This window comes from Cyrtonyx montezumae, unplaced genomic scaffold, assembly GCF_038088225.1.
Source record: "Cyrtonyx montezumae isolate F1298 unplaced genomic scaffold, pur_monq_1.0 scaffold_2, whole genome shotgun sequence".
Classification (NCBI taxonomy): domain Eukaryota; kingdom Metazoa; phylum Chordata; class Aves; order Galliformes; family Odontophoridae; genus Cyrtonyx; species Cyrtonyx montezumae.
In genome coordinates, this window is record NW_027071936.1 from 17,989,127 (window position 1) to 18,011,471 (window position 22,345).

Consider the following 22,345-nt stretch of genomic DNA (forward strand, 5'->3'; position numbering starts at 1 on the left):
TAATGTAACCTTCTTTATGTTACAGAAACAGCTGCAGAAACGTTACGCAGCTTTTAAGAATGTCTGGAGACCTAACCTAGCTCAGAATTTCTAGCACTGAAAGCATGACCTTAACAAAAATGCATCTGAGCAAGACTAATTGTATATCTCCTTATTGTAGGAAGGCTTTAATTCAAAGAGCATCTCTTTGTTTTGCAATAGTTGAAGGTTGGTTTTTATTTTTTTTAACAAAAGAAAAGATTGAGACACCTGTAATACCAAATCTTAACATATAAGACTTTGAATTTCTGAGGTGGTTAAGTAAGTCTGTCCACTGGAACACCTGCTCGTTTTTAGTGAATCTCAGGATACTGCAGAGATTATATATATATATATATATATATATATATAATATAGTAGTAATAATATATATAGTAAAGTCATGTAAATTAGCCCACAGTATAATATTTCTAAGGGTGCTAACCATTGAGTGAGATTTCATCTCTTACTGAAATCGTCCTGAAAGTTCTGAAATCCCACATATGTGCAAAGAAACAGTGTCTCTGTTACTTCATCCTTTGTTTCTTGTTACTTCAGGATCCCTACTGAACATTTTGGAAAGCAGCATTTGAACTTGCTTAGAGACACCTTCACAGAGCCTGATTTTTTCATGGAGAATGCATGTAACACTCAAAATCAGAGCCTTCCGTATGACTCAAGCTGAGTTCTGAGAACTAACACTACAGAAATCTTGCACTAAAGAGCAGTTAGTGTGGAGACAAGTCATTTTAAACCTGAGGCAAGTTCTTATTGCTACAAATTGTTTCCTATGTTATGAAATTAGTTTTCATGAAAGTAACTTCTTTATTTCAGGTTACCTGTTAATTCTTCCCTTTTTTCTCTCATTCTGTTTCTCCATTTAACTAAACATACCTTCATTCCTGAGATCCTCTACTGGTACCAACATAGTATGTTTTAAATTGAAATGCTTCCTACAGAAATGAAACCTCTTTTCTTTTCCCACTCCAATATTCACCACTGAGAAAAAGATTATATACGAAAGTGGCTGGAGATAAAAACAGACAACCCAAAAGTTTGAGTTTGGAGATGTTTGTGTTCATCAAGGTACAGATTTAAGAACAATTCAGTCTGAACTTCAAAATTCCTGAAGGATGAATCTGTCCTTTTTCAAGGCTGGCTGTCTTCATCTTGAATATTATTTGCTGAATATTGTGGGGGGGGGAAAAACCATGACTTCAGCTGTGATATGTACTTGTAGGTTGAATTTGGGTGTAGGGCATTTTGATTAAAGTGAAAATTATGGGGTAATAGGAGAAGCAAGCCCTTTGGGATGTTAATCAGAATTGGTCTTCCTGTTAAATGCTTCCTCCCTCAGGTCTTGACAAGTGATGGCTTTTGGGAAACAGAGGTCCTCAGTATCCTGTGTGTGCTGTACCAGGTGCCATGGCTTCTGTCAATCACTTGTGAGTTTGCCTTGCTTTCTGCAAACTGTAATAGATTGTTGTCTGCTTCAGAGAAACTAGCTGAATGGACCTTTCTGTTCCTAAGCGTATGTCATCTTTCCAAGATAATTAGATGGTACATATCCTTTCTGACCTTTGGCTTCTGCTAGCCACCATTCTTTATTGCCACTCAGGTCAGAAAACTGAAGTATCCGAACTTTCTGGTACTCCTGAAGACTGAGTTCGTGATCACTTCTCGCTTGAAATGCATAAACAGCATAGAAGGTCTGAAAAAGGAAAGCCACAGAATACAAAACCTGAATTCAGAAATATAGCTGCATCCTACCCAGCCATTCTGCTAGCATAAGTTCTGTATGTACAGTATAGCTAATAACATATATGTACATAACTGCATGGTCTGTAGTTGCTCACAGAGTATGATGAAGGGGGCCAAAATAATATGTAAAACTGAAGGGTCTGAGGAATTCTGTATGGGAAGGAACAAACTAAGCTCATCAGGAGAACACTACGCGGATAAAGTTCTCAGCTCACACCAAGCAGTTCAAAAATTTGCAAGCTTTCAAAGGAGAGAAACACCTTGTCTAAATCTCCTACTCTTAACTGTGGCAGCTGTTAGGATGGATCTCTCAAACCATCTTCTCAGCTGCCAAAGATCCCATCTACAGTGATCTGAAGATTGTAAAAATTCAGGACACTTCCTGTCCCTTGCCCGTTCATCTTTGCACCAGTATTCTTGTCAAAGGTAAGTGGAATAATGCCCAAGCACCTCAAATGAGAGCTTTGAGATGTTGTACATGTGGAGTAATGTAAAGACATGTTTTCTGTGGAAAACTGATTATTTTACCACTTTGTAGCTATTTAAAAAAGCCAAAGGCCAGAGGATAGTGAATACCCTATGTCATTCTGACAGATTAGTACAAGTATTTTCCAGTGCAAAAAGGATCTATTTAAATTATAGCCAGTATAACAGTGGATTTGAGATGAGAAAAACAAGAAGACAGACACAGCAGGTATCCTACTTACATGCTGATCATCCATACCCTGAGAACCTCCATCCCCTGTGCCATTAGCTGTGGGATTTTCACAGGAGTGAAGAGATGAGTCGCTGTCACTCTTTTTGTACCCTAAACTTGTGCTGCTGTCAGAGGAGGGCCGTGAAGAGACAAAGAGGCTGATATTATCAAAATCATCATCACAGAAGTTGTTTTCTCTTATGTCCTTCTGAGCTTTGGCTGGATTGAAAGGCTTCAGGAAGGAGGAATACACATATCCCTTGAGGACTAGATATCAGAATAAAAAGACAGAAAATAACAAAATGCTGTTAAACCATTTTATGCAGCTGTCAGTATGGCATAAGCAAACAGATGGGGCCAGAATGAAAAGAAATCAATGGGAAGCTGAAATTGGGATGTTTGTGCAGAGAACTTACTTCCTGTGTCAACGAGCCATCTGCTAGTACTTTGGAAGGGATCCTTTTGCTCCACAACAGCCACCACTTCTCCTTCATGCAGATCAATATCAAATTCCTGCGTGGCATTGCACTTGCGTTTAGCTTGATACAGCAGTTCTGCACCATACGTGGACAGCAGCTTGGACCGGTGGCCTTCTGTTTGGCATGGGGATTCAAGCTGAAAAGAGGGAAAATTATTCAGTAGGAATGATACTGAGGCTGTTTGTAGGGCAGCACAGATGCACAAAAGGGACCAGTGTTCATACTGCATGTGGCAACTGGCTACACTTCTGCATGCAGATAAGAGTTAGTTATGCAGCTGTATGTAACCAAATCTCCTTTTCATGTGCAGAAGCAGCCTGTCCAACAGCTATGTTAATAGCTGACTAATAACATGCGGATTTCAAAGAAATACTGGAGTATAACTAATTAGGCTCATGAGAACAGAGTATCATCTGTGTTTTGTATGTGAATTGTCACTGCTTCAACTGTTTTTCCAGCAATCTTCGAACTCCTGTGTAAAATCGCAAGAAGCATAATCAGAAATTATCAGAGGTGTGCTAAGGTCATGTAACAACTTGCATGGCAGAGTGCTAGGGCAAAAAAAATGAGTAGAAACAGAATGGTCTGCTTTTTTTGTACTAAATTCCCTTGCTATGTATGGGGAAGGTGATATAAACTGCTGGAAGCTTGTTTGGTTAGAGGGCAGAGAGAGTTGTATGTCACTGTGATTTTAATACTCCATGGTACTAAGTGCACGTGTACTTGCCCCACTGATGCAAAAATGGGTCCTACAGCTTCACTGGCTTTCTCTTGCAAGCTTACTTTATATTGTAGTGTCAACTAGACCCCCTGAACGCTCTGTGAATGTCTGATAAGATTAGGTACCACAGGCACATGGATTTCCTGGTGGACTTCCTGAATCTTCTGCTCTAGGGGGTGTGTATGTTCATTTGTGCGTACGCACAAATACGCACAGAATGGCAGGAGGCAAAGAAGTTTTGAAGAGTAATACACTGCAAGAGTTTTTAACAAGAGAAGCAATCAAAATCTGCATATACAGCCTTAATGTCTGTAAAGACTTAAATCAACTTTGATTATCCTTCAAGTGGATTTTCAAGATAATTACACAAAAAGAAGACAAGTCTTTAGAAGTTACTGGTCAATGGAGCAGCTTCATTCCAGTAACCTCATTCAGATTCCCAGTGAAGGGACCAAGCCCAGTCCTCTAAACGGTACAAATGTGGATTTGCTTCAGAAGTGATCAGAGAAGGATGCTTCACACAATTCAGATGAATGATACTCACTGGAGAGGAGTGGACAGGTTTCTTTTTTTCCAAGCTCAATTTTCTTTCAATAAAAGTTGCACTGCTGTTTTCTTTAACAAAATTCAGCTTGTGAACCTCCTCCATCAACTGATGCTGCACTTCACAGATGCTTGAGGAAGACAGAAGCTGCAAACATAAAGGTAGGTTAGGTCTCCTGAACAAAATGGTAACGAGATTTGAGACAGCAGAATTGGCTTAATGGGCTCAACACTAGGCATCAGAAATCTGGCAAGTTTCCTGCAGAGCCTGTAGTGTGCTAGGCACAAGACAAAAGAAAGATCTGTTTAAGAGAAGTGTTTAATCATTACTGTTAGATTTACAAGACATAGTGGTTTATATTTTTTAATGATTTAGCTTATTTTAAACAGCAACAAAAATGTAAATGAGCAGCTTTGCATTTATGGTACTGAGCCACCTGCTTTCAGATGCAAATGTGCATCAGAGTGGCCCATGTGCTGCAAGGCTTACCTCACAGCTGTGCATCTGTGAAACTATGTGCTGGTACCAGCTTAAAGACACATGGATAAGCTGGCTCTCTGTCTGAGGCACTGGGTAAGTGCTTTTGGTACATGCCTAACTCCAAATTTATTTGCTGTTCTGAACAGGAAAAGAAAGGGGGGGTAGGTGTTAACTTTTTTGGAAAAGTATCATAGAAAATGTTTTACGTAGTTTATTTCAAAATGTGATCATGTCAAATTATAGGGATCCAATTTCTTCACACAGAAAAACCCTTTATATTCTGTTTAAACAGTCCAAATCTGTTTTGATCCTGATCCTGCTTTCTTAATTTTTCAGTAACTCCTGACTCTGAAGTCAGCCCTTGGTGGAAAGGGATACTGCAGACTGGCCTCACTGCAACATGTTTCTTATACGGAATCTTGTCCAGACACAGTTCCCTAAATATGGCTCCAGTTCAGGTGAGTAGGTTTGGAGCTATTGTCATGGCTCTGTTTCTCAGGGTGTGAGTCCTCCAGGGGAAAACACAACAAAAGTGAAACTTTGTGTAATTTTCACTTAAATTAATAACAGTTTCACAATCTTGAGGTAATGCTTACAGGGCACAGAAAGGGTTGAGTAGGCTGAAAGAACTGATGCACTTCTGTTAGCTCTGATAGGCATCCTTGGTGGCTCTGACTACACGAGAGAAATTATTTTTAACTTTCTAAAACTGTTGGCTCAGACAGACCTACTCTTTATTGACTAGTCCTGCCATGCAGGAGCTTCCACAGCATATCTGGATTTAAAAGCAGCTTGTTTTTCATAGAAATTATTTCATCAGCTCTCCTAAGCCTTCTCCCCTGTAGGTTTCTGCGTGACTCTGCAGGTCTAATACTAGCAGGAGAGTTCATGCACTTTGCTATAATTGCTTTTTCTGTGTCTTCTGCACTGTTCACGGCAGACCCAAAGTAGGCAAGGCTGAAATGCTAGGAACTGCCTCCATTTTGCCCTGCTGTCTCTCCATTGCTGTACCTGGACTAGCTGCACTATGGTCATTCTCTGCAAAAAGTCCAGGGCTGACAAAATCCAAGCTGAGAACTTAACCTTCACTGAGCTTGCAAGGAAAAAAAAAATGATAGCGTTCAGCAGAACAAGCAAAATCGCAGTAACTTTTAGGTACGTGTCCTATGCATCCCTACCCAAGCCATCCAGAAAGAAAAGAAGAGAGATAAATAGAGCTTATGCCTACTTCTAATGTACTTACTGGAACAGGCACCGCTACAGCAGAAGTTGATTGAAGTGCTGCAGACGTAATACTTCTGAGGAGGGTAATGAAGCAATGCAGACAATTCAACAGAATATTTTTGGCTGCTTTGTTGAATACCTGAAGTTCTTCCACTAGCTGTGCATTTAAAGCCTCATAGTCTTTCTTTGCCCGGTCCAGCTCTTCTCCTGTAGACCCCTGGAGGTAGCTGTTGTAGTCTAACAATTTGTCATAGCGCTTCTGGATGAGCTTCTGTGGGCCTGAAAACAGGGCTTGTAGTGCTGAGAGAGGAGTCAGAACAAGCTTGTCTAGTTGAGTCATCTGGAAAGGTATAAGACAGACCCATGTGTTACTTCGTTCATAGAGTTCTTCAGACCCAGTAATAGGTTAAGCCTGATTGCAGCCCATCAGGTAATCAGTTATTGACTCTTCCCTGAGTATTGCTGTTAAAGACAGCTTCACAACACAGGCTCTAGCATGAGTTATAAATCCTTCATAATATTGCAATAGAGTGGTGACAGATTTGCTGCTTTAAGTGGCTGATAATGGAAGTGGTCCCTTGGAGCACGAGAGCCTGTGTCACTGCCCTTTGTGATGCCATGGAGGGAAAACCAAGGCAAGGATCAGTGAAGGATAACCATGGGGGCTGAAGCTGAAGAATAGGTGAGTGTGCTTTTCAGTGCCTTGTGGTCTGCACTCCAGTAAAACTGAGCATTCCAGTCAATATAAAGTTTAGAAGTCTTGTTAAATGGCAATGGCAATGACCAGCTTTGTTCTGAATGATATCAGGATTTCCTTTTTTTTTTTTTTGTAAATAGCAGTAAATTGATTCCTGTTTAATCAAACACAGTCACTTGATAAAGTTATGCTGCACTTGTTGGTTTTATCTGTAGAAATCAGCAATAATGGGTAACTGGTAAAAAAAAAAATTCCTCCTTAGACATTCCCATTAGTCTCTAATCGCCTCAAAGGATTAATATTGCACTAATGTTATTTTTGATAGTCACGTGTTCAAATATAGCACAGACTTTTGATGAGTAAACCTCATCATCAAGTTAAAGCCCTTGGATATTCTATGTGAAATAACTTGATCAAGCATGAGAATAAAAGGGCAGCCATCCTTCTTCCCCTCCATAGCTCACTCGCATCTATTTTAGCACCAGAAGTGCTCTCCCAAGGCCAAGATACTGTGCACTGGCTGCTAGCTTCTGTCTTATTTCCAGTTCTAAAACTAGGCTGTGTTTAGTGAATCAATTCTTGATGTTTTAAGAAAAAAGTTTTTTCCAAACTGCTGCTCTTGATTTATGGAAGTGAAGAGGCTATTGTAGATTTCTGCCCTAAAGTTTTCCCTGAAACATGAGAGAGATAAGTATTTGTTATTGACAAATGCACAAAAGAAAAAAAAAGGGTATTTTAAGGTGAACCTATTGCTGAGATCTCTGTTGATCAGAGAACATGTAAACATCATAAGATAAACACTGTAGTGTAATACAGGCAAACTAATAGAAAACAACTAGAGATAAGCGCAGTTATTAACAATTTTCACAGTTAATTGAAAAAAACCCATCATTATTTAAGTAGGAATTCAGGCCAGATGGGTCATGAACCAGTAGGAGTTGCAAAGTGTCTTTCTGAGAAATGGTTTTATGTTTCACCTGTTGTGCACTTTCTTCTGCTTTCCTGGCTCTGGAAGCAGAGAGGGGAAGGGTGTCCTCCATACTGCACGCTCATCATTCAGTGTGGTAGAGGGGTTCTTTTTCCTCTCTTTATATGCTCATTCATTTTGAAGATTTGAAAAGATATATCTGATTACTGAGATTAATTTTTCAGTTTCTTTGTAAATTCTGAAACTACAAAGAAAAGGAAGTGTAGCATCTCACTTCCATGTCGTTATCTGGTAGGATGTGGTCTGTCAAAAATCCTTCTTTTTTTGTCAGTCACTGTTTTCTTTACTTCTTTTTTTTTTCTTGAAAGAATTGATTTTTAGTCTGCACAGGCTGATGAAAGTGTAAGAAAACCTCCACTTCTGAATTTTACCAGGTTGAACTGTTTGAAATAGCAGCCTGCCCCATTTTGAGGAGACATTTTAGTCTATTTTAGTAGAGCCAGATATTGGAGTTCCTTTGGACCTTAATAGCGAGAAACCGGTTGAAAAACTATTGAAGTTTTTTTCAGAGTTGGGTTATTGTTTTTAATTGTTATAGGCTACATCCAGCTTGTTTACTGTTTACATTTTCCCTATACTAAGGATAGTAACTTGCTTGAAAAGGTAATAAAGCTGAGGTTTTCATGGATCTATAATTCTAGGATCTAGCAGATCAGGACTATAGCAAAGATCAAAAAAGTCACTATGAGACTATGAATATTGGTAAGGAAACTAGGAAAAGCAGAGATCAGCAGCTCTTCTCTGAAGCTCAGCAGGATTTTAGCTTAAGTCTAGCAATTTAAGTTACGAAGTTTTCTCTAGCTTTTTTAGGGAAAATACATTTTACTTGGACTGAATTTTATCTTATTTTCTATAGCAACTCACACAAAAAAAAGCTCATCTTTCTCAATGAATTCCTAAGGATTTTTTGCTCTTTCCTGTCCTGAGTCTTCCTCACGTTGTCTGTTCTCTCACATGTACTGTTATCTGTGTAACGTTGGACATTGCATAAACTTACAAGGTCTTCACAGAGATTTGTAGGGTTGTTCATTTCCTCTGAGTGTTTGTTAGCCTCATTTTCTTTGTCTTGCAAGATTTCTTGAAGCCTGATTATATTCTGTGCAGCCAGATGTATGGAATCCTAAATGAGAAGATGGTAGGAAGATGAAAATGTGTGACTGTTTGTATAATGTGCTGCACTCACTCATGCAGATACTGCAATAATATTGATGGAATCAGACATATTTTCCATCTCTCCATACCTATTTGCTTTTTCTGTGCAGTTTCCAGCCATTGTGGGATTGTTTACAGTGAAAATATTTTCCTGTGTTCTGTTTTTCACTGCAAACTGTTCATGTTCAACTGAGAAAAGTTATGTCCCACTGGAAGTTAACTAGTCCTCAGCAAGCCTGCTCAAGCCCCATGCACTCTCAAAGGCCTATTTTGTGGGACTAAGTAGGACTAACACATATTTCACTTACTTCATTAAGACTAACATTCACAGTATACACCTGTTAGCATCAGGAACTGTCAACTCCATTACAGGCAATAACCTTTGCTGTTGGGCTCACAAGCCTTCCCATTTGCTGAACCATGTAAGGTGTGTTTATGATAAGCTCTGGCCAGCTGGCTATTGATCTTGCCTACCTCTTAAACTCTGAGCCCAGCTTCAGCATACATATGCCTTGTAGCATCCACAGAGTTGACAAGTCACCCATAAGAGGGAAGAAGCTTGTAAATCACTAGCCAACCCACATCTGAGGTGGTTTAAAATACAAAGGTTTACAGCTCTCTAGCACTCTGTGTTGAGGGCTAGCATTAAATGGACAGTCTCACAAGATGATGAAGGAAGGTGTCCTTGTGTCCAAAATATATAGTTTAGGACACTTTAATACATACAGTTGCAACCCATTTTTTGCCATTTTTAATGAGTAGTTGTTGGTGTTCCACTGCTGAATATGTGGCCTTTTTGATGGCTTCACACAGTGACTTTTAGTAGTAACTATACCACTACAGTACTTTCTTTTCTGCACTTCTACTGTGGGTCTCCACAGAGCCTGCTAGTGTAAGGAGAAAAAGGTAGATGTATGAGTTTCATGACTACTTTGCTATGGGCCCAGTAATGCAGCAGAAGCACAACCTGTTTATTTAATATTGTGATGTAAACAAATCTGCTCAAAACAATTTGGTGTTGCCTAACCAGTGGTAGAAATGTGTGTTAATCTGGTTATGGACATGGTTTCTGGCCACAGATTGCATAAAAGGATGTACCCACCTGTAGATGCTGTGAGAATAATGAAATGTTCTTCACACATGATTTCACAGCCTTCTCTAAGCTTCGAAACAACTTTTCTTCATTATTGAATGTCTGATCTTTCACCTAAATCAGATGTTTTCACTGTTATTTTGGAGTCTGGAGAATGAAAGAAATCCCTACAGCTCTGCTGGAAAGACCCCAAACCTTCTAACCTTCTCCCTTTGAAAACAGAACAGATCTGTCCTGAATTCTCCCACACTCTGATCTGAGTCCAAGGAAAGTCAAAGGCACTGGACAACATGACAGGTTTTAATTTTTGCCAAACCTTGTGGAAACAGTGAGTTGCTGTGTTATAAGCACGTATAAGCATATCAATAGAAGTCTCAACTTTTTGTATATCGTTGCTGCATTTGCGGAAACGGTGGTGAAAATATGATATAGAGTATGATACACTTTTATGTCATGGCATCGTTTCCCTCGGTGCTATTTAGTGTGTAATGGAGGGATTTCTGCCATGCAGCCTGTAGGTGGAGCTGTTACCTCTAGAGCAAAGCCAGCTCTTCAGCCTGTAACCTCAGCAGCTGGAAACAGGCAGCTTTTACTTTTTAATGCTGTCTGCAGAAACCCTGAAAACACGTTTATTTCTGCCTACCTTTTAGTGAAGGAATTTGAGAAATCTCAAGTCTGTTTTTCAGGGGTTTTGCTGTAAGGGTCACAGCATGTTTCAGAGATGTGAATTGAAACCTTTAATTAAGCAGGAGAGAGGGCTGAATCTATAACATATATCCTGATTCTAAGGTGATTCTCGAATATTTTATGCTCGATAAAAAAAAATAGAAAATGAAGCTTCTAAAAAATCATCTTTCTTCTTAATCCTATTTAATTCTACATTTCTCTTTGGAGCACTGACAAAGCTATAAATTCAGTCTGCCATGGAATTTGGTGGGAAAACCAACAAAAATATGGAAATTTCCACTGTGCAAATAAATGAGCAGAAAAAAATAAATGTGGGTAGTTTGCGTCAGAGAAAGGAGGAAACCACTGGTAAATAACAAAACAGGAAAAAATGGTACTGATCTTGTAAAGTCACATCTAGAAAGGCAAATGACCTTGTATAGCCAGCAGTCTTGTGCAGAGAGAGATCATTTTCAAGGTCAGTTATAATTGATTTTCTTTGAGATTCAGATTTAAGCTTTTCTGAAAGTGTTTATCCTGGTAGGTTTTGAACTACAACCTTGAAATTATGAAGGAGCATTTTGGCTTTGCCCACCTAATGCTTGTTGGATTTATCACAGAGTTCTTTGCCTCTGGTAGTTTTGACGGTTACAGGTTCTTAGGTATGTAGAGGCAAACCCCATGGTCCCTAATTGGAAGTATTCCTCATCTTCCTTAGAGGACTCAGAACCTGAGTGTTAGGATGGACATTAGACAGCTAGAATGTGTTCACAGCTCAACAGTAACTATCGCCAGTCCAACCACAAAGAGCTGAGGCTGGTTTTCACAAAAATACTGGTCACTTCCTCTCTGCTGAAGATCACAAGCTTGAGAAACTCTTAGATAAAAGAGGAAAGGATAAAGAATACATTATGTTGTTTTCTATTTCAATCACAAAGATCTTTCCTGTCTTCTGTGACACTCAGAAAATGACTTTATAAATGATGCAGGAAAAAGACGACGCCACAGAATGTATTTCTAAAATGTTTTTAGAAACGCTAGTGCAAAAGCGGCACTGAAGCTGTCAATGCAAATCTGCAGCTGGGTGAGTTAAGTACCTGAGGTTCTCCCCCTGTCAGTATTTTCAGATGGCTGGTGACCCTCTTAGATTTCTTGCTAATGGAGTGAATGTTCAGTCGGGAAAGCTTTTCTTTAAGGGTTTCATCATCATCATTCTTCTTATATTTTAGCACTGCAGACAGAGAATTTCATGACACTAATAATCTGTATCCATGGGGCTTTTCACAGGGATGGGGACACAAATACGAAACGGTTTGAGATCAGACACTTTGATGTCACTTGCTGTAATCTTGTGTCAAAATGCTTGAGATGATAAAAACCCTGTTATCAGTGCCAGCCTTGAGAAGAGTGAAGCAGGGCTTCAGTGTGGCAAGTCTATAAGAAACAGCACTATCACTGCATCTTAATTATTATCAGTGTTTGCACCTGCATTACTGATTATGAACATGGGTATGACATGTGTTCTTTTACCATTTTCATGTTTCAGGAGTCTGCGTCCTTTGTCAGGTAACATAGCTGGCTGAGGACAAGTGACATCAAGGCATCTGTTATTTTGTTGAAACCCAGAGTATTGCACAACTGAAGTAACACCGGCCAAAACTGTTGTGGCAGTATGACTGGAGTTGAAACCTCACTTGTAACTGCCAGCCCAAACCAACAGAAACATTCAGTTTTTTTTCCTTACCTAAGTCTTTCCTCCTTTTAAGTTCATTGATGTTCACGTTAATATTTTTCATAGCAGAAAGAGCCTCTTGTAGTGCTTTGTGGTCAGGGTGAGAAGCAGGAGTTGAATTCAACAGTTCACAGAGTAACAAGGGATATTTCATTAACCGCTGTACTGGCTTAATCATCAGGGATCCCATGTCCATTAGATTTGGCTTTCCTCTATAATTTATACCAAGAAAAGTCACATAAGGAGAAATCCCTTGAAGACAAAAACTTCTTATATTTCTGTCTAGTCATTGAAGCTGCTGCCTTTTATATCCTTCAATTGAGCTTTCAACTACAGAAAATATCAAAACCAGAGCAGTGTTTTGCACTGAGTCATAGAAGTGCAATCACCACTTAAGTCAAAAAATAAGATACATCTGTCAGGAAACACGGGCTGTTGCAAATGAACCCAGCCTCCCACCCCCTCAATCAGAAATACACACCAGGTCTGAGTTTTCTGTATTTTCAGCAATTTAGCAGACTATTGCTTAGACATTGCCTCTGAAACTGGCCCACTCAGTCTGAGGGGTGCGTATGGTGCAACTTGCACAGCACAATACCCAAGAAGGGAGATGTAGGTGGAAGAGCAAATAACAGGAAGTTTGAGAAATACACGCGAGTGAGGCTATTACATCCTGCTCTGGCCTCTAAGCCTTGAAATTGCAACATCTCCACGTTGTGAGTAATTGAGAGGGCTGCTTGCTGCTGCATCCCTTCTCACAACACCTCTCAGTGTGCCAGGATAAGCTTTGCTATGCTTTACCTGCTATTTTTCTGTGCTGGCTTCAAGGAGGTGACGTCACATTGCCACGGCTCTGACAACAGGACAGAGTACTTGTCCTTCCTCATTCTAGCATGCTCCTGAGCAAGCCTGGGAATGCTGCAGCACCACCAGTGCTCCTGTGAACTACCCCAGACACACAGATCCTGCTTGGAACTGCGAGTGAGCTGGTGGGAACAGTGTGAAGGACAGCAAGCTAGCTGCTCTACTTTTGGCTTCCATTTGTGTGCCCAAAAAGGCTTTGTTGGAGGGATGGAGCCTGTCTGACAATAACTGTGCAAGAGCTAATGCTAGGCAAAGAAGGATTTCCAAATGAGGAAAGACAGAATAATGCAACATAGAAGGAAAGTACAAAAAACTGAGAACATCCACTCAGTTTTGCAGGATGACATCTATTGTTTTGTGAGCGGAAAGAGCAGAAGAGAAAAAAAAGGCTTTCATTCCCACTTTTATATGTATGAAAAGTACTACAGCCAATCCTTGCTGCTGACTAATTAACTAACAATTTGAATGCCTTTGAGAAGAGACATCTGCATATTTAAACCATCTCTCTTGCACAGGCATTATCTACAAAATGTTCTGCATGAAAAAAAAGTAACAGTAGATGCCTTTTAAAGCTTCTTGATGTCCCCAAACTTTCTTATCATTTCTATCCCCCTCATTTCCCCTGTATCCTACATTAAACATGTAGAGCTATTTTCCCTTCTTTCAGCTTCTGGCAGCAATAATGAAAAAAATCTTAAATTGTTATTGTTTTCTCTAAAAAGCTTCATGAATGCAAATCTGTAAAAGCTGCCTCATGAATGGAAAAATCTTCCCAGTGTCTTTATATAGTTGCACTTTGGACAGCTGCCCAAGTGATAAACAGCCCTCTGTTCACATATCTGCATGACACAGTCTAGCAATATGGTTTGAGAGATAGTAGGTTTGCTGTAAGATAATGACTCCCTGGGGCACTGAATGCCACAAAGTTCAACTTGTCTAATTCTCCCCAGTGAGATTATCTGCTGATCACCACTCTCCCTGGATGAGCCCTGTTTCCAGTGGGCCCCACTAGCATGCTCTCAGCAGCCAGGCAGGACGTGGTCCTGCCACACAACCAGAACAGGCTTGTGATATCCATTGTGCAGAAGATGAAGTTGGTAATTCATTTGCAATGCTGCTTGCACCTCTTCCCCCATCTTATCGTGAATTTAGCAAGTATTCTAGGTTGTAAGTAGCTGCACTAATCTCATCACAGATTCTTAGTGTAGCTGTGCACTGAATGCAGCTGGCTTAGCTGCAGTGAGCTTCATGACATACCCTGCCTCTCCCTCCTCACAACAAAGCGAGCTCACAGATGCAGGACTCCCACCAGAATAAAAAATACACGGTGGTGAGCTATGCAAAGAGAGGCAGCCTGGGGTTTAGATTCACACACTTTTGGTGTCTGGCACCTAAGTCCTGTGGTGAATGTAACAGTCAGTTTGGCTGAGGATGGTGTCATATTCAGCCTGGCAGCTTTGAAATTGTGTGCACACATCATGGGCTGCAGCACATCTCAAAGACTTGAGTTTTACAATTTACTATGTGTGAGCTCATTTTAGTACAACACAGGCAGGGTAAATAATTTGCTGCGCTGTAAAGCTCTCATGCAAGCCCAAGGATTTCACTGAGGCTGCCCAGTTGTTAATCCAAGCAGAATCCAACCTATCTAGTTGATAGCAAAGGGCAGCATTGCCTGATATGAATATAATTGTTTTCTTGATCACACTTGAATGAAAAGCAATCTGGAAGATGGTCTGGGGGGAGTTATGCCATGCTTTCCAACTTGAACAAGGAGCAGACTTTCAGGTACGGGTCTGCCCATGTTCTGCTGTGACTCCACAACTTGTGAAGTGAAGGAGATAGTATTTTTGCATGCCCGGCCATTCAGGGGGTACACAAATGCCACCATGCTATGCAAGGTAGCCAAGCTTGGAGAGGGCTCCTCGGCTAAATGTCACTCCTACCGCTTTACAAGAGCCAGTTTCAGCTCAGGAAGTGCACTGCATCCTGCACTCCACTATAAACTGAAGGAGAAATCTGAGCATTAACTTCTAGGAGGGTAGAGCAAGGCAGAGCAGCCAGTCTTGTGTTATTTCTACATGCATTACTCTCTCATGTGATCTTATTGTTACTCTGGGTATTTGGTATTCCTCCTATGACCCCCACCACTTTTTAGAAAGGAGTATAGAATCTCCTTTATCAAAAAAATGCAGAAAAATTACTTTCAATCACAGAATAAATCTTGATAACCCCAACCTAGGATTTCAATACGCAAATCCTTTGAAGTCTGTTTTACAGCGTCCTTACTTAGGATGTCCAACTGACTGGCTAATTCTCTGATTTTACAGATGTTTCTCTCCCACCCACATAAAGCATACCTGCTCCTCTTCTCTCTTAACATTTCTGTCTGGGTTGTAACCATTTTCTTAAGCTAACCCCTTCTCTGACCCCTCCCTGCAGGTAAATTCATGAAGTGTTGCGTTTCAAGGATCCAGACCTGCTGGATGTGCAAAACCATAGCTGTGATAAACTCTCCCTTAAAGCTTTTCAAAGATGTCACGTTCAGCACACAAGTCCCTTAACCAGAAGGTATCCAAGTCTGGGTGAGTGTTCTGGCAAAGTGCTGCCATATGCTTGTTCTTTTCTGATGTTCCTCCAGCCATTGTCAGAGGGAAGCTCCTCGGAAAGATGGATTTCTTGTATATTTAAGGTTAGCAAAAGTGTCCTTACCTTAGAAATAGTTTAATCTGTTGGCCTAGCGTGTACTGAGCAGGCCTACTCAGTACTACTGAGAGGCATAATGCAAAGCAGTTTAAGAGTAGCTGTATTTTCAGATTTGATGCTGTGCTGTTGACAAGCACTGTTGAGGAGCTCAGAGCTCTCTAAGCACATTTATTAGAAACAAGGTGGTAATAAAGGGCTCTGAATGAATAGGCATCCAAATTAGGTAGCTTCATAAACAACAAGTTTTGAAACACACTGCAAAGCTAGTGCAGTTAGTAATTAGAAAACCAGACAGGCTTAGAGAAATTAAAACTGAGAGTGTTTTATCACATATGTCCTGGAGAAGTCTATGCATTCTACAGATACTGCTTAGTGTTCTTAAAATTTCCACATGTACAGTTTTAAGCATACTTAAGATAAATAAAAGATGTAAAGATTGTTTTACACATGAAAAAGACACAGTACTTACTCTTCCTCGTATATCTTTCTGCAAAAGAAAAGAAACAGAAACATATATTAGCTTCCTCCTAAAAGGACTTATACAGATCACGGGCCAGATTCTCAGATACTATTTGGTGACACAGAGCAGCTGTAACTGGACAGTTAACTTAGGTTTATGGCTGCTGTGTGTCAGCAAAACTGCACAAAACAGCCAGAGGGTACCAATGAATCTGGCCCTACATCTTTTTGAAAGGACAGCCCCAAATGAGGAAGGATTGTCAGGAACCTGATTTTCACAACAACACCCAGCCTTCTCCTGACTCTAGAGAAGGAAGCTTGAGTCACTGTGCTAGCAACAGTAAGTACCATCAAATCCTTAACACAAAGAAGCAAAATTAAATGTCATTCCTACATTATTTTTACATGCAGAAGAATACATTTTAGACTTTTAGGATAGAGAATCAATTAAATTGTTCAACTTTTTGGGAGGCTATTTATCAACTGAAACCTCTTCAGAGTAGGATACTGTCGATATACATACAGCAGGGATGTACAGTTGTTTTTTGGAAATATGCAAATGTGCACACAGAATATTTTCCTTATGGTACGATTAAACTTGGAGAACTTCACCCAAATGCAAGGGAACAACAGTGTCCCTCCATCTCTGCATGAGGCTATTGTGGTACTGAGTGCTGACATCATATCATCAGCCACTGCTTTCTGTCCACCTGGACTCCTATCTCCTTGCCCAGCAGCAGCCAGAGGAACATCTGGAAGCTGGCGCTTTCATTGCTTCTGCACCATCAGCTCTTTCAGTACTTCTGATGTCCCTCTGCCCTTGTAATAGTTGACCAAGATACTTAAGCACAGCAGGTAGTTGCCAGCATCCTTTCATTTTTACCAGCTGCATTTCTTTGGCTAAGCTAGCAAACAACATCCCCGTTTTGCATAATCACTGCTGAAACATGGCTTTCTACATAATTTGGATTTGCACATGTCTCCAAGGCAGACACCTACATTTTGGGATGGAATTTCTCCTCTTCAGTCAACAGGAGGCGTAGGAATCTAAGCGTGGCTAATTAAATCTGATTTGTCTGTACAGATGTGCAGAGGGCTACTTGCAAACTCCTCTTGCTATGGAAGTCGTTTTTCACAAGGCAGATATTACTCAGAAGTCTCTTGTTAGACTTCTTTTATTTTCTTTTTTTTCAGTGTATTCTTCACAAGGAAAAAAATAAATGATTTAAGAAGTAGACAGTTTTCAAGAATAATAGTCACTGGCCCCCATATAATATAGCTCACAATAAACAGTCCATAACTTATTTGGTAAAATTCCCACATAATTTTCTTCCTAGGACAAGTGCTCTCTCATCAGAAGTAAAAGGTTTAGATGAGCACAACTGTGCATTTGAGTGTGCACTCTCAAGTGTTAATATTTGAACTGGCTGCTATTTCTAGCCACTGGGAGAAAAGCACAATGCAACATACAAGCAAAGGTATTTTTTTTTCCTTGGTTCCTGTTTCAAAGCCAATCAGAAAAGAACAAGACAAAATGATGCTTCATTTTGAGGAAGGTTTTATTGCTTCCTGCTACCAAAGCATGCAATGGTTTAGCATAAAATATCCTTTCTCTTCACAAATCCCACCTGCAATGATGGAACAGAAGCTTCCCCTACTGGCTCTGGAATTCAAGTGGCAAAATCCACCCCAGCACACATACACAGACACTATCTTTTATCTTTATTTCCTCCCATATCTTCTTGCTTCAGCAGGAGGGATGAGTGAATGACAGTAACAACTTCTCTTGATTAGCCAGAAAAGAATATTGTAGGAGTCAGCAACTGAGACACCCCCTTAGGGGAGATACCTGGCCATCCATTAGCCTGAAAGCCAGAGTTTATATGAAAATCTATTTCTTTCAGCTTCCAGGGTGGCTGAAGCCTCAGTACTCTGCACATACGTTTGGTTATGTATTTACTATCTGGACACAGTGCACAAAGTCTTACTTTCTGTATTACCTGTCTTCAAAGTAAACATTTAACTTTTCATTTTATTAATGTTTTCTTCTGCTTCTGTTCCCAGATTTCACCCACATATACTTTCCATCTCCTAACACATCTCTGCTGACTGATCACTAGCTGGAGTGTAATTGAAATATCTGTTGCTGATGTACACTCCATTAATTATTTGTGATAGCTTTATATTTCTTGTGAAAGTGTGCAGCACCAGCCTTTTCTGGAGCTGAAGGGAGACCTATGGTCTGAAGGACTGGGGTATGCTGCCTCCTGACAGCTCTGTACAAGATTTTTGAGAACATGAGGGAGTAAGGGAGCTTGAAAGCGAAGAGAAGCGCTCCTCATGGAGAAAATGAGCCGGTTCTCAGCGTGCAGCAGGAAGCCACACTGGAGGAAAGAAAGAACCATTTTTCTGCTTTATCCACAGTATGTTTCCTGCAGGGGCTGGTGCTGGAGGCAGTGGCATGAAGGAAGTTCCACTGGTGGGACCTGACAGCTTGCTTCAACATAGCTCATTTTCAGATACCCTCATCATGAGGTGTCGAGCATAGCTGCAGATCTCTGGAGCCTTACAGCAGGAGTCCAGAAACACCAGTATGTGTGAATGGTTCCACTGCGTGCCATTTTAATCCAGGCAATAGAATCACTGAAAATGGGGCCAGTGTGTTTCCTAGGAGCTGGGCAAGGTGTTCCCAGCAGCCCATTATATGATGCAGCATTTCTTCTGCCAGTATGGGGCACTGAAGCTAAGGGAAGAGAAACCTTTCTTGTGCTATTTTTGGCCATCTTAGAGAGAAAGAAATCTAATCATGGCCCCTGGCTTGTCATCTTTTCATGAAAGCAGCATAAGCCAGAGCTTCCAGCAAGCCTCATAAAACTCTGGATTTACAGGGGACCTTTCATCTGCATCCATTTAAAATGTTCCCTGCCAGGCAACTGACTATGGACGGAAATCATCATTTGAAAAGATCTTACTTTAAGGACTGTACACAGTGTCTTAAATGCTGCTTCAGTTCTTCATCCTTTTCATAGGATTCCAGCATGGTGTGTGCATCATCGTGGCGATAGCAGTAGATTTTATATGTGTCTTCTAGTGGGCCTTTAATCTGCAAGAACACTTCCCCTGTTAAAGAGAAAAACAAAGCATGTCAAGCCAGACAACAGCATCTCAGAAGGAGTTTTATTATTCCACCACATTAGCCGTGAGCTAAAAAGGCTGCCTTCCACTTTACTTCCCTTAGAAACGATCTTGCGTGTTTATGTGCATTATTTATTACATGTATTTCTCAGCTGCTCATCTTTGTCACAGCCAGGCACCATTATACCAGTGTTAATGCATGAAAATTCCCCAGAGAAAAGGGATGAAACCTCTACACCTGCACCCTTGCATATGCAATCCCCTATTTCAATGCCCCACCTTAACACCCCTGCAATGAGAAGCAAACAGGAGAGCTTCACTGATAAGATGAGACCACGCTGGTCTTGTAGGCTGGCAGGAGGAATGAATGTAAAGGATATTCATTTCCCTTTTGACTTTTTTTTTCCCCAGCTGAATACAAACTTAAATGGGTTATAACAGGAATAATGACTCCATCTCCCATTAGCCATTTCACATTTATCCGTTTTGCAGCAAATGGCAGTTGTTAAGGCCTAGAGTGGAGAATCTTCCCCACATGACAGAGGAACAACCTTCATCTCATCCTCTAATGAATTGAAACCACTGTGAATTGCAGCCATTTTTATACAGCATGATGGGGGAAAACATTTACATTTCTGATCCTCTGTTGCATCATTTTCCCCAAAAGACAGTTGGGAATTTGAGAGGCACTGAAGTAGACCTGCACCCATTTCCCATGTAAGTTTGGTGCCTATTTCTGTCAGCCTGTAACTCCTGTACTGCTTTCTGTGTATGTAAGAAATATTATCCAGGCAGAGAAAGCACGCTTCATCTCTTCTGCTGAGATATTCATTAGGTTCTCACACCCTAATGTAGCAGCATCCTGATCAGCATCCTTGGAATGCACATAATAAACAATAGCAATGGTGAAAACTACTGTCTCAGGCATTTACAGAAAAATTACATCTACGTGGCAACCAGTCAGATGTTTATAAACACTTTTCTTGAGTTATAGCCATGATTATTAAAGTTAAAAGCTGAGCACCACGTTAATTGGGAGCTCTATTCATTCACAGAGTGAACACAAAGCTGTCAGGCATCCTGCCTGTTTTATCCTGACCGAAGTCGGCTGTTTCATAATACATTGCATTGAACTGCTCTGTCTTAAAGTGAAAAATGATTCAGTTACCACAGTAACACAGCTCTGGGCTTCTTCCCTAGCAGTGAAGGTTAACTGGGCTGTCTAATGCATGTTGGTTTCAAGGTGTGAACAAGGGAACAACAGCAACTGAGCTAAGAACACACAAGTTCATTTTAGTTACTGTAGGGCCACCAGCATCCTAAAGCTGCATCTTCTTCGGGTGCTTTCATCTCTGTTTTCTCTATCGTGTGCTAAGTGCTAATGCTGATGGCCAACTATACACACTGCATCCTGACTTCCCTATAAACTCTATGCAGGGTCTAAATTAGCCAACAGTGTAAGGGGAAACCATAACGAGCTTTCTCCTGATCCTGTGCCCTTGGCAGAGATGCTGAACTCTCACACTTATCGTTAACTGTAAGCAGAGCTCCAAATGTGTAGCACAGCCTGTAGTATACAGAGCTCTTAAGAGAGATTACGTTTTCTGCAGTAGAAACGCAAACTATTAGTCTTAGGCTTCCCTTCAGCATATACAAGAGCCTGGAAATAATCATTCTCTCCTCCAAAATAGAAAAGATGAGCATTTATTGGTGCATTGTGCCATAATGATAGATACTTTCATTTACGATAAAATAATGAAAGAAATTACGTGCTGATTTCATGGATGGGATCTTTTAAAAAGCAGCTGGGGTCTTTAAGCGTAAAGCTCTTCTTGGTTATGGGTTGTATAGTTCAAATCAGTTGAGCACTGGGCCTATCACTGTGGTAACTTGCTTTACAGACCAAAAACGCATCATAGTTGGGCACAGATTTATAAATACTGAGTTTTGAGCATTCTGACAGATCCACATCTGTCTGATGCCTCTTCCTGAGCATGGTGGTCAGACAGTCTCAAAGAGGCAACCCTAGGAGGAGGGCTTCAGTGACAGAAACACTTTCTCCTTACCACTTTCAGTTATGCTTCCTGTGTGAACAGCAATGAGAGAGGGAGGAAGAAAGGGCCCAATATTTAAAGGCAGGGTAAGATTACTAAGTCTTCATATTCCTCCATATACAGCAATCAGATCACAAAGGAGAAAAAAAAAACACACAAGGGAGAAGTAGAAAGATCATTTGACTTCTGCTCCTTTTAGCTTCAGAAGACCAACCACCAAAGCTATATTAGCATTTTAGCACACATTAGGAGAGGGCTTTTGAAGCCAGTCTCTCACTGTGCCTCATCTCCCATGCCTTGGTTGTGTGGAGAAATAGTTAACAGACACATGGGCTGGATCCTTTTGAGGTGGTAATTACCAGAAGATATACTCTTAGGGCACAGCATAATGTGTAGCTCTCCATCTACAGGAATAGGCTAAAGCTAATCTGAAGACCTCTTGAAATTTGTATGTACCGGGTCCTCAGCACCAACTGTTCTGTTACACAGGTCTGCATCTATGCTCACTAAAACTTATCAGCATAGGCATAGCCTAAGATATGGAGGGTAAAATTAGACATCAGTATAAGTAAGTAACTACATAATTTTGGTTTCTAACTAGTGAAACAGTAGTTCTCAGCCTCACCATGACTGGGCTGCCTTCCAAAGGAAGTTGTGCCAATGGAAGAAATTTAAATACCACAAACACAACAAAATACAATGGACGTGCTAACAGTTTCTCATCCTGCTTTTTCCATAGACTGCCTTTAACAACTTTTACAATGAATATGAGGGAGGATTCTGAAGACACAACTATAAACTGCTCTATTTTCGAAGATGACAAACTTAGTAACTTACTGTTTACAGTGATGCAATTATTCTCCCTGCTTTAGACT

General features: G+C 40.5%; 1 protein-coding gene across 1 annotated transcript in view; it reads right to left on the reverse strand.

Annotated features, from left to right (window-relative positions):
- Positions 1-409: 409 nt before the first annotated feature.
- ARHGEF38 (Rho guanine nucleotide exchange factor 38) overlaps positions 410-22,345 on the reverse strand; it is a 34,625-nt gene continuing 12,689 nt past the window's right edge. The window contains exons 4-14 of the mRNA XM_065736523.1: positions 19,254-19,401; positions 16,292-16,309; positions 12,265-12,464; positions 11,618-11,751; positions 9,864-9,968; positions 8,607-8,729; positions 5,944-6,264; positions 4,221-4,367; positions 2,893-3,091; positions 2,487-2,743; positions 410-1,729 (exon numbers count right to left, since the gene is read on the reverse strand). Of these exons, the coding sequence (XP_065592595.1) occupies positions 1,544-1,729; positions 2,487-2,743; positions 2,893-3,091; positions 4,221-4,367; positions 5,944-6,264; positions 8,607-8,729; positions 9,864-9,968; positions 11,618-11,751; positions 12,265-12,464; positions 16,292-16,309; positions 19,254-19,401 (1,838 nt within the window). The 3' untranslated portion in view covers positions 410-1,543. The remainder of the gene's footprint in view (positions 1,730-2,486; positions 2,744-2,892; positions 3,092-4,220; positions 4,368-5,943; positions 6,265-8,606; positions 8,730-9,863; positions 9,969-11,617; positions 11,752-12,264; positions 12,465-16,291; positions 16,310-19,253; positions 19,402-22,345) is intronic.